Source organism: Silene latifolia, chromosome 5 (genome assembly GCF_048544455.1).
Source record: "Silene latifolia isolate original U9 population chromosome 5, ASM4854445v1, whole genome shotgun sequence".
Taxonomy (NCBI): Eukaryota; Viridiplantae; Streptophyta; class Magnoliopsida; order Caryophyllales; family Caryophyllaceae; genus Silene; species Silene latifolia.
In genome coordinates this window covers 43249317-43262356 of record NC_133530.1, presented here as the reverse complement: position 1 = coordinate 43262356, position 13040 = coordinate 43249317, and the positions used below count along the sequence as shown (strand labels likewise).

At 37.9% G+C, this 13040-nt stretch overlaps 1 protein-coding gene across 1 annotated transcript; it reads right to left on the bottom strand.

Moving 5' to 3' along the window:
* Nucleotides 1-1011: 1011 nt before the first annotated feature.
* On the bottom strand, nt 1012-1773 carry LOC141655298 (uncharacterized). Its single transcript, XM_074462385.1, has 2 exons — nt 1338-1773; nt 1012-1247 (listed from the first exon to the last, which is right to left on the bottom strand). The coding sequence occupies exons 1-2, from the start codon at nt 1771-1773 to the stop codon at nt 1012-1014; spliced, it is 672 nt and encodes a 223-aa protein (XP_074318486.1).
* Between the last annotated feature and the right edge of the window lie 11267 nt (nt 1774-13040).

The following is a 13040-nucleotide window of genomic DNA, read 5'->3' as shown; positions in this document are numbered from 1 at the left end:
GGAAGGGGGATTGTAATCAATGCCTGATATATGTTTCAATTTATCAGTGCTAGCATGTCCCAACCTCAGATGCCAAATGTTTTCATTAAAATTGGACAGTTCATTACATTGATTACCATTAGCATTACATGAACCCAGGAATATATTCTCTGGTTCCTTCATTCCATTTCTAATTCCTAAATAGGGGTTAATCTTACATGGTCTACATGTACTATGTGAACCACTAATGTCCTTATTTAGTAAATAATAGATGCCCCTTTCTTCTCTGCCCAAAGCTTTAATCTTCCTGGTATGAGAGTCCTGTATGACACACATATGCTCATAAAATGTCACTACACATTTCTCATCCCTTATGAGTTTTTGGACTGACAGGAGGTTATGTTTAAACGTAGGAAAAAAGAGTACTTTGTTCAGAATCATGCCATTTTATAGTTGGAAGGTACCAAAGTGAGAAAAAACTGATGAGACTCCATTTGGTAAGTTAATTTTTGGTTTTGATATTAATTGAGTTTAGTATTCCAGGAGACCTAGATCAGAGATCATATGATCTGAGGCCCCTGAATCTATTATCCACTCTATGGACTTATGGCATTTTGTAGGTGAAGTGGAGAGAGTCATACCTGCAAAATTTGCTTCCATCTCATCTTCTATTTCTGGGTAAGTCATACCCTTTCCCTTCTGGTGGTTCAGCAATTGCTCAAACTGAGCTGTTATCAGAGTGATGGCTCCTGCCATGCCCCCCATATCCTCAGCTTCTCCCGATGTCATGGCATTGGCAGCCATCTCACCTTTGCTTGGATAGCGTGGAAACTTTCCTTTGTGCATTCCAGGCTTATAGCCTCTTGATGTAACTCCTGAGTGTCCTCCCCTTGGTTGGCTTGATCTTTACTTTGCAGGGAGGTATTGGTGAAAGGCATGCCCCACTAGGTACCCTTCAACAGTCCAGCAAGAGCTCAGGGAGTGTCCCTTCTTTCTACACTTGGTGTAGTAGGGTATGTTCTCTTCATTTCTCTAGTTGGCATAGAACGCAGCATTTTCAGCTTCCACCTTCACACTGCTCTTGTAGTTCTTTCTCTGAGCTTCCTCTTGTTGAAGGATGGCAGCAGCTTCTTTTACACTTGGTAGAGGGGACATCATGAGGATATTGCTCCTTAAGGTGAAGTAGGATGAGTTGAGTCCATTGAGAAATTGGAAGAGCTTCCTTTCATTCTGTTCCTTGAGGTGAGCCTCCAACCAAGCACCAATTTCTAGAGTCATGTGACTAATTGGTGGTCAGTCACTCATGAGCTCTATATTTTGCTAGAGAATCCTAAGTTCTGTGAAGTACTCACATATACTCTTTTCCCCTTGCTCCAAGTCCTCTAGCTCTTTATTGAGCCTGAACTTTCGTGCACCATTGCTTATAGAGAATTGTCTCTGCAAGTAGTCCCAAATTTCTTTTGCTGTGGGAGTGTACATCACAGATTTCCTGATTGGTGGCTCTACATTGTGAAGTATCCAGGCTATGAGCTGGCTGTTGCAGGTGATCCATGTTGCTTTCCTCAACGGATCATCAGTTGGTTTCTTCACCAGGCCTGTCAACATTCCCAGCTTCCTCTTGGTACAGAGGGCTATCTCCATCTGGCGTTTCCACTCAAAGTAGTTGTCGATCCCAGAGAGTTTGGTGTCCACCAATATAGGGCGTGCACTCTCAGCTGGGTGCAAGTACATTGGATATGAAGTTTCTAGGATGGCAGTGGCAGTGGGAACCAGATTGCTATTTGGATTCACCATTGTGGTGTTGGTTGAAGTGTTGGAGGTGGTAGTGTTTGTCATACTGTTAAGACAAGGGTTTTTAGGAAGAGATGAGGAGGATAAGGTTAGATGTGTTTTCTCCTAACCAAACCTCAGCTTAAATAGAAGAAATTTGTGAGATGAACCAAAGTAAATGCTCAACAAGAAAGACGGTTATCAGTCTCCTCAATCCTGAGTAGCTCTGATACCATGTTGATTAAATGCTGTGTTGAATTCATAGTCAGGAGTAGAAGACTTCTTGTTGAGATATAATTTTGTGTGATATTTTGTATATTGAATTATGGATCAGAGTGCAAGCATTACAATGTATATACACGTACATTTTGGTTATTATCCAGGGGATATTTGTTCTACTCATAAGATAAGAGTTCTAGTCTTAATCAACTTAATGTACACCTAATTCATAGCATACTCTATAATTACCCTACAACTTCCTTTTTTCCTTCTTTGATGCTTTCCTTATACTGGTGGACCGCAGTCTATGTTGCTGCTCTTTTCTCTACACTTTCTATTCTATTTGGTCAATTACTCATACTTAATTATTTTGTTAAACATGTTATTTATTGTTGATTTCATGCTACATCTCATTATTATTATTGTAGTTCTCTCAAGTATGAGTAATTAGTGACCCATTAGGGTCTTAGAGGGGCTTGTGAATGTTGTTTATGGGGTTGTTATGAACGTTTTCGTGTTAGGTTATTGATTAATAATACTTTACCTCTAATTTTATTGTACTCTTAGCGTTTGTTGATTTGTTAGTGCATTTTGTAATTCAACTTATCAATTATTTCATTAGCCTCAATGCGAGAGTCAAGGTTAGTGACTAGAATCGCTTAAACTTGGTAGGGAATGTTGACCCTAGGTTTGATCGATAAAGTTTTAACGATTGTCAAGTGTTTTAACAAAGGAAAAGAAAATAGATAAATTGTTAACCTAACAAGTGTGTTTGTAAAAACTAAAAATAAAAATAAGAAAAGCGTGAAAATAAAGTTTAAAGACTAAAGTTGCAAAACGGATTTGTAAAACGAAAAAATAGTAAAAGTCGCTTTTTTAAAACACAAAGAAGAGTATAAGTCGATTTAAGTAAAAATGGTAAAAGATAAGGAAATATCTAAACTTCAAACTAATCATCAACCTGGATCCTTTCTCTCCACAATACCCCGTCCTTCGTCATATTCTCAGTGACTCTAAAAAAACACTCATATCGTTTTCAATCACCTGTATTTATGTTTGTTTCGGTCTTTCCCTTCCCCTACCAATGTTATCCATTCCCCAACTCTCAATTCTCCTCACCGGTGTCTCCGGTGCTTTCCTTGCGATGAAGTAACCAAAAATGTTTTAATATTTCTATTTAAGCCCAATTTCGTACATGTGGGCCAACTTATAAAATAAGGGTCAATTGAAGCAGAGAAGAGTTGTTGGCGGGTCACAGGTAGTAGATCAAAGGGGAGCTGGATAAAACTCATTAAGGAGGCCACGACATATGCTTACTTGGAGAATAAGGAAGCTAATCCTTGGAGGGATATCGTCTCCCTCCCGCGGTCGTTTCCCAAATTGGGTTTTTCGGGTCACCAAATCTCTCGTGCTATTTACTTACGTTATTTACGGTTCGCACAATAATCATACAGATCCATACATAATCATTCAATTACAACCATATTAGACGATTAACGAATAAGACCACTTTAACCCTAACTCTACCTTCAACTCGATAAAATATACCAAAACAGTTTGGCGCCCACCGTGGGGCATAGTGGTCGTCATCAATAATCGTTTCACGTCAAAAAGCACATTGTTGGGCCCAGAATTATCCTACCTAACCTGACAAGGACCAGGCAATATTCAAAGCCAAGACTTGAGCAAGAAATACTTAAAGTCAGGCACTGAGAGCATATAGACAGGAACCAAGCAGGAGAGAAGCACAGAACAAGCAAGTACTAGGCCTGGCCTGAAAGAAAACCATGACAGGCATAAGGGTAACACCATCAAAGCTGGACAGGTGACAGGGAAAGCACGATCAGGCCATATAAGTAAAGCCCTTATAAACAAGGAAGACTTATTCAAAAGAAGAAAATAGAAGAAAGAGTCAAGAGTAACGGCTGAAATGCTAAAGAAGTCAATTAACTACTTCCGGGTAAATAGGGCACGAGTCCTATTTACCAGGAAACCCTAAACAAGCTTGGAAAAACCGCTCTTAAGGCTATTATAAATAGAAGAGAAGACAAAAACAGAAGGGACACACTTACATACTCATACTATCACTTTCATTCTTGTATTCAAAGTATAATTAAGCAATATCCTTAACCTCTCGCGCCTGATATACAAATAATCTGTCAGGCTACTCAAAATCATAGTAACAATCTCTCCTGGCTTGGTGCCCGTGGTTTTTCCCTTATTCCCAGGGTTTTTCCACGTATAAAATCTTTGTGTCCTTATTTTTTACTTATTTATTTAGTTAGCAATATTATTCAGGCAAACTACTTGAGTTAGATTACCCCTTCTTAATTCCCCTGGCAGGACGTTTCTGTTCAGTAAAATATCTGCCAAAATAATTGGCGCCCACCGTGGGGCATCTAGCTCAAAAATGATCAAAACCCAAAAACCAAATAACACAAAAACTTGAGAAATGACAGGAGATAGCATTGAACAACAACTGGCTGCCGCCCAACAACAATTGATGGAAATGGAACAGCTGAAACAGAAAATGGCCCAGGCTGACGCTGAAGTTGCAAAATTAAAAGAGTTAGAGTCCAGCCTGAAACTAAGGCTAGGAGAGTGATGTATCACTTTCATATATACTTTTATAGCTCCCTTTATACCGTTTTACATACCGTTTCGTGCCTATTATATCATTTATATGCTTTATTTCAATGAATTGTCGATACTGCCGCTATTTTGTGTATGATCAAGCTAAGATTAGCATTGCGGAGATGGCATAGAAGAATACACGAATAATGGCACGGGAAACGAGGAATCATGAAGACTAGAAGTCAAAGAAGAGAAGAAGGAACCTGTGAGCTAGTTCCTCGATCGAGTCATCACGACTCGATCGAGCGGCTCCCTCGATCGAGTCACCTCGACTCGATCGAGGATCCTCAAGCGTTTATTTCCGGAATTTCCTAAAACGTTAATCTTTTGTTATAAATTAAAGACTCGGGTTTGATTGTAAACTGACGTTATATTTTGCTTATTATTGCTGGAAAACTCTCTTAGAACCCTAATCTTCCTTCTGTATGGTACTAATCTTTCCCCACTAATTTAATCATTGTTTTATGTTCTTCAATTATCGTCTTATACTTGCAATCATGCTTTCATCTTTAATCATATTCATTGTTGTTATCATAGTTATGAGTAGCTAATCCCCTCATCTAGGATGAAGGGGATCTAGGTTAATTAAAAGGGAAAATCAATTAGTTGCTATTGATATCATTAAAGTTGTTGTTTGATTGTTGTAATTCTTCTAGTTAATCAACTTGAGGCCTGAGTTATTAATTAGTGTAGCGAATCGATCCTATCGCCGACCGGGTTAGAATTGATATAGGCTGCGATAATCAAATAGAGAGTATCTAATCATAGCGACCGCATGTTAGAATCGATCTAAAGGGCATAATTGAGTCGACCGATCTTATGACCTTAAACAACTTGATAGATTTAGTAATTGATTGATAATCTCCGACTGATTGACCTAGTGAACCTAATTCCTAGACTTTTAATAATATTGTTGTTCATCCTTTAATTACATTGCAATTAGTTTGTTAGAATCAACTCAAAACAAAACCCCCGAAATTGGTTACTTCTAGACAGTTTGAATACTCTTAGACTTAGCTTTTACCGCCTCCCTGTGGATTCGATACCTGTCTTATCACTAGCTATTCTTGTTAGTCCTGAGATAGTTTTACTTTGATTTGGTAATACGACTTTAGCCACATCAAATTTGGCGCCGTTGCCGGGGAGGCAACAATTGTTTAGTCTTTTTGTGTTTATTTTGTCTTTTTGTCTCAGAGAACCCAGTTCCTTGAGACCGTTCTCACACTTTCTTGTTAGTTCTGTTTATGCCTGTGTCTAATAGGTCCGAGATTATTCCTTTTGATCCCGAACCCGAGAAGACTTTTCGTTCTGAGACGGAAATTTAATCAAGAAGTGAGTCAAGTAGAATACTTGAGTATACTTGACGTCGAAACGGCGAGCTCTACAGAGACAAATGATAGGTCCTACGAAGAGGAAGAGGAAGAAGTTCCTATTCCTGATATTCCCGTTCTCAAACTCCTGTTCTCGAAACTATCATCATGTCTACCCTAGCCAGTCACTCTGAGCCAACCTTAGATTCTATTCCACAAGGTTTCAAGCTGCCCACTTCTACCAATGGAACATTCGAGATTCGGCCATCTTACAATAATTTGGTGGAACGAAACATGTTTGGAGGGACAACTGAGGACCCCGCAACGCATATGGAAAAGTTTATCACTTACATTGTTCAATCCCATTAACAAACCGGAGTGACACAAGATCAAGTTAAGCGGTGCTCTTTCCTTTCTCTCGAAAGATGGAGTCACCGAGTGGTTAAGAGATATGGATATGGATACAGAAGGAGTTACAGACTGGAATTCCTTGGCTCTTGCTTTCTACAAGAGGTACTTCCCACCTCAGAAGACTAATGCTTTGAGGAATCAAATTACTAGTTTCAAGCAAGTGGCCACTGAAGATTTGAACGAAGCTTGGACTCGCTTTAAGCGTTTAGTTCGATCAGTTCCCCATCATGGTTTCCCAAAGTGGTTCCTTTGCAACCAGTTTTATAACGGGTTGTTTGACGATCATCGTGCCCTTTTGGATTCATCTGCTAATGGGAGGTTTCAAGATAACACACTAGATGGTGACGCGTGGAAGTTGATTGATCAGATTGCTACCCATACCGCGAGGTATGGAAATCCTAGGGGAAGCACGCGAGGTACTGGAGTTGATAGTGCTTTAGCGGCACACCGGAGGCTATTTCGCCCGATTGCTAAGATGAAGACTACCCAATCATTGGGTAGTAAAGAGAGAGTTCATGCTATGAGTCAGCAAGTAGAGGAGACTTGTGCTAGATGCGGTTTAGATGGTCATGGTGCAGCTGATTGTATGAGCACATTTGAGCAGGTTAACGCCTTTCAGGCTTACAGACAAGGTGCACAAGGTACACCTTTCTCTAATTTCTACAATGAAAGAACGAAGGAGCATCCGTTCCTTCAATGGTCTAGCCAGAATGTGCAAAACCCGCAGCAAATCACAACCGCAAAGAATCCTTATATCCCTCCTAACAATCGCGGTAATCAGCAACAAGGGGGATATCAAAGGCAAAATCAAGGAGGCCAAAAAGCAGTTCAACAATCAATATCAGCAGCCTCCTCAAAGAAACTCCTCAACAAATTCCTCAACAAGCTCCGAATAATGATATGGCAGAGTTGCGCAATCTTTTGCAACAAACTTTGTCAATGCAAAGAGGCAGGCATTTGCTCGTTTTCTGAGTTGATTGCCCATAACAAGATGCTAGATAATCAAGTGGCTCAGATGGCACTTCAAAACCCATCAAAACAGGCCGTAGGTCTTCCTCCTCAAGGTAAGCAAGCTCATGAGCAAGCTAATGTCATTCAGTTGAGGAGCGGTACTTCTTATGTGAATCCCGACCTACAAAGCCTTGAGAGAGATGTGCCCATTATTGTTGATGAAGTCCCTTACATGCATCCCAAAGGATTGGGTAATTTGGAGCTTAGTGATGATGAGAAAGAGCCTGACGAAGTTGAAACACGAGCTGACGATAAAAGTAAGAAAGACGAAAAAGTCGAACTCCCGTAAAGGTTCCTCGACCGAGTCACAGGCGACTCGATCGAGGATCCACCCAGCTCGATCGAGTCACCCCTGACTCGATCGAGGATCCAATATTGCCAGCCGACGGTGTTTCAAAAGTTGTTTCTAAGGATAAGCAAGCCGAGCCCATAACTATTTCTCTACCTTTTCCTCACCGACAACAAAAATCCAAGCTGGATAAGCAGTTCGGTAAGTTTATGGAGGTCATGAAGAATCTACAGGTAAGTGTCCCTTTTACTGAATTGATCACTCAAGTGCCGGCTTATGCAAAGTTCATGAAGGAGATTTTGACAAGGAAGAGATCCTTTGACGCGGTGGAAACTATTGCTTACACTCAGAAGTGCAGTGCCATGTTGCCAATTAATACACCACCCAAATTAAAGGATCCAGGAAGTTTTTCTATCCCTTATCATATTGGTCATCTCTTTATTAGTAAAGCTCTTTGTGATTTAGGAGCTAGTGTCGGCGTTATATGCCGTATTCTCGTCTGTAAGAAATTAAATATGGGTCCGTTGATTACTAATATGACACCGCAGATGGCCGATAGATCGCTTAAGCACCCACTGGGGTGTTAGAGGATGTTCCCGTTCGTATTGGGAAATTTTACATCCCCGTTGATTTTGTTGTCATGGACATGGTCAAGACAACCAGATCCCTATCATCTTGGGCACTGTTCTTACATATCACGGGGGCGGTTATAGATGTTAGGCGGGAGACCGACCTTAGTTGGGGGGGATGATACGATTATTTTCAACTTGGAAAAAGCATTGAAAAACCCCATGATAGAAGAGACTTGTCATAGTATAGATGTTGTTGATTTTACTATTGATGAGTGTCTTCCTATGTGTTTTGACAGGATCCTCCGAGATTGCCCCTGGTTTTTGATCCACCGATCGACGGGTTCATGGAGTCCAGAAGTTCATCGAATTGAGAAGCTTCTAACTGGAGAGGAATGCCCACATCAGAAGGTATACAGTTTGGGTGTCACACCTAAGGTAACTGAGGTAAAGAAACCTGAATTGAAACCCCTTCCCTCTCATCTCAAATATGAATTTCTTGATGACTGTGAGATGAACCCAGTGATCGCCAATGCTAGCCTAACTGAAGGTCAACTATCTGCTTTGTTGACTGTTTTGAGAACTCATAAAAAGGCCATTGGGTATAGCATTGACGATCTCAAAGGTATTAGTCCTGATTTTTGTATGCATAGAATTCACTTGGAAGAAGGCCACAAGCCTAGTGCACAAGGTCGAGATTTACTAAATCCTCCTATGCAGAGGTGGTAAGAAAAGAGGTACGAAATTACTTGATCTTGGTATTATTTTCTCTATTTCGATTCTAAATGGGTCGATCCCGTCCAAGTTGTGCCTAAGAAGGGAGGTACTACAGTAGTAAAGAATGATAAGAATGAATTGATTGCTACTAGACTTGTCACAGGATGGAGGATGTGCATTGATTATAGGAAGTTGAACACGACCACTAAAATGGACCATTTCCCACTTCCTTACATTGACCAAATGTTAGAGAGATTAGCGTGTCATAGTTATTTCTGTTACCTAGATGGCTACTCCGGTTTCTTCCAGATACCCATTCATCCTGAGGATCAGGAAAAGACCACTTTCACTTGTCCATATGGTGTATTTGCTTATAGGAGGATGCCCTTTGGTTTATGTAATGCTCCTGCTACCTTTCAGCGTTGTATGATGGCCATATTTTCTGATTACATAGAGTCTATCATGGAAGTCTTTATGGATGATTTCAGTGTATATGGTACTGATTTTGATGTCTCGCCGAGAAACTTGACTAAGGTTTTGCAGCGCTGTAAGGAGAGCAACCTTGTTCTCAACTGGGAGAAGTGCCACTTCATGGTTACTGAAGGAGTGGTACTCGGTCATTTGGTGTCAGGTAAGGGCATTCAAGTGGATAAAGCTAAGGTCGAGGTAATTGAGCAACTCCCGTACCCGGTTAATGTTAAAAGTGTGCGTAGTTTTCTTGGTCATGCAGGGTTCTATCGCCGCTTTATAAAGGATTTTTCTAAAATTGCTCAACCTCTAACTCAGCTTCTTCATAAAGATGCTCCTTTTGTGTTTACTGACAAGTGTGTTCAAGCCTTTGACAGGATCAAACAAGCACTTATCTCAGCTCCTATTATCCGATCTCCGGATTGGAGCCTTCCTTTGAGATTATGTGCGATGCCGTGACTATGCGAGTTGGAGCTGTTTTGGGGCAGCGAAAGGACAAGGTGTTACATGCCATTTACTATGCAAGCAAGACTCTCGACGATGCACAAATCAACTATGCTACTACAGAGAAGGAGCTTCTTGCAGTTGTCTATTCTTTAGACAAATTTAGAGCTTATCTTGTTGGTTCTAAAGTTATTGTACACACTGACCATGCAGCTTTAAAATATCTTTTAACCAAACAAGAGGCTAAACCTAGACTTATTAGATGGATTTTATTATTGCAAGAATTTGATTTGGAAATCCGTGATAAGTCCGGTCTTTGAAAATGTTGTTGCAGATCATTTGTCCAGATTGAGATTCTCAGGAAGAGAGATTTTGCCCATCGATGATTCTTTTCCAGACGACCATCTTCTAGCTGTAGCTGCAAATACCCCATGGTTTGCAGATTATGCCAATTATTTGGTAGGAGGTACACTTCCTCTTGATTTATCTTATCAGCAGAAGAAGAGGTTCATGCATGATGTGAAGAGGTACTTCTGGGACGATCCCTATCTGTTCCGAGAGTGTGCTGATGGTACATACAGACGATGTATCCCAGAGGGTGAGGTTGTTGGGAAATGTGTCCTCAACAATAGTGCGATCACATGATTTAAATATCATTGTTAAATCTCATTACAAGAATACGCTTGGGATGATTCTATTATATATAGTCAACTGACCAACATTTATCGGTAATGATTGGCTGACTAGAGTTTGACATTACTGTCGTTTGACGGTGGTGGTCAGTTGATCCCTTGAGGTCACACCTAAAGGACGATTCCCATAATAGAAAAGATTAATTAATTGTATGACAATACGAGTTAATTAATTCCTTAAAATTGACTAAAAGGTAGTCGAACAAATTATTTAGAGAGAGTTCGAGTTTTGAACTCAAGGCACGGAAATTATTATTTTATTATGCGATAATTGAATAATGAATTATTTGAGACAAGAATTAATAATTAAGCGGTTAATTATTAAATTTGTACTAATCGATTAATGTGATTAATATTGGTACGTAAAATATATGTGCAGTTGTACACGTATATTTGCGGAGTGATGTTAGAAGAAATTAATTGGGAATTATTTAAAACATGAGACGATGTTTAAAATAAAATTACACGTATTTGTGCGACAAATATAAGAACCAAAATGGACCCGTAAATGGGTCATTTTGGACCGTGTAAAATGTGCCTTGAATTGTGTGCACTAGACACAATTAGACACACATGAGACAAGCCATTGTTTTTGATTGGCTTTTGTCTTTTCCATATTTTTCTCTAATCTATGCCAAAAGCTATTGGGCATAAATAACATCAAAAATTGCACTCCCCATGCTCTCTCTAGTAAACCGTCCCACCCTCTCATTTGGAAGAGTGGTGTTTTTCTTTTTCACATGTTTTTGAAAGGAAATACTCTAACTTCTCTCTAAATTCATAAAATTGTTTTTATGGAAATTTGTTCTAAAATTTCTAATATATTCTCAATATTACAATGTAGTAATCATAAAAATATTAGAATAATTTTAAGGTTCTTATATTATTATCTAGTTAATAATAGTGTAAGGATTATGGGATTAGTCTTGGGTGCAACTAATTGGAGGCATTCTACTTTGAGTGCTTGGAGGATCATCCTAACATATGGAAAGCTCAAGATCAAGTGGAGGAAGGAGTTCTCCACTTGTGCCCTTTATGATCCGTTTTTATGGTGAGAAAATGTTTTCTTATCTTCTTTTATTAAAGTTTGCATGCATAAGATCACTAATTAATTTTATGACAAATTAAATTAAAACATATATGAATATGTTAGCATGTATATAGATCTACATTTCCTTCAATCGGTATCAAGAGCCACGGTTGTTTGCATGCAAATCGGTTAAAAGTTTTTCCGAGTTATAAGAATAACAAATAAAACTTGTAAAATTTGTGTTATTATGATATATCACGAAATTAAACCATGCATGTTAATATTTCTGGTCCTAAAATGTTTTAGGATATTTTGGTTAATTTTTCGGATTTTTATTGTTCATAATTTACAATAATGGCATTTAAATGTGATTTTATGAGTAAAAATGTCATTTTTGGTCTAAAATTAGCTATACTTCGAATTTTCACTTGGTTTTTTGATATGTTGTCACATATATTATTTTGAGATAACCTGTAAATTTTCATAATTTTTGGACTTGTTATGCTCGAAAAATGAATTTTTCATTATTAAATTCGGATTTAAGTGAAAAATAGGTTAATATGAGTTAAATTTCGAATCTGGTCATAGAAAATTAATATGTTGTCACATGCAATTTTACAAGATGTGTGTAAAATAATTGGCTATAAAGATGTCTTTTTGCATGATTTATGGATTTTTGAAGAAAAATAGCATAAATAGTGACATTATTAGTGGAAAATTAATAAAACATAATCTATGACTTAGGAAAAACGTCTAATGTTGCATTTTATTATATTTTTCAGATCTAAAATTGAAAAGTTAATGAAAATAATTTTTCCATGTTTTTATGATTATTTTATTAAAAATCGATAAACCGCAACATTGTTTTTCCGGAAAAATTTCGAAATTTTTAACCTAAGATTTTGAACATTATGAGTGTCATGGAATTTCTCCAGAATGTTCATGAATTTAAATTTCAAATTTTGAATTTATTTGAAATTTTGTGATTTATTTGAAGTTTAATAGCTTATTTTTGTAATTTTGGTCCATTTATGAACAAATTTGTAAATAAAGGTTAATTATGGTCAAATTATTAGTGAAGACTAAATTTTGAGTCCTAAGAGGTTAGGGTAATTAACTTATGCATAAATATGAGTTTATGTATTTTTGTGATTATAAAATGTTGAAATCACGCAAATCCGTAAAAACCGAGTAATATACGATATTGGCTATTTAAAGGCGATTTAGCATAAAATTTTGCATGTTCTTACATATTATAATGCTGCATTTTCTTTATGATTGTCATAATTTTAATTTATGTAATTTTTGAATTATGTAATTTTACTTAGTATGGCCTTAGATTTAATTGGTATTTCCCGAAATGTATGGGAATATCGATTCGGTTGTAATTTTTATTGTGATCTCGTATCACCGTTTTGTAATTTAATAGATTTATTTTATTTTAGTTACAAATGTATAATAGGAAATTATGTAATTTGTTATGTAATTTTATTCATT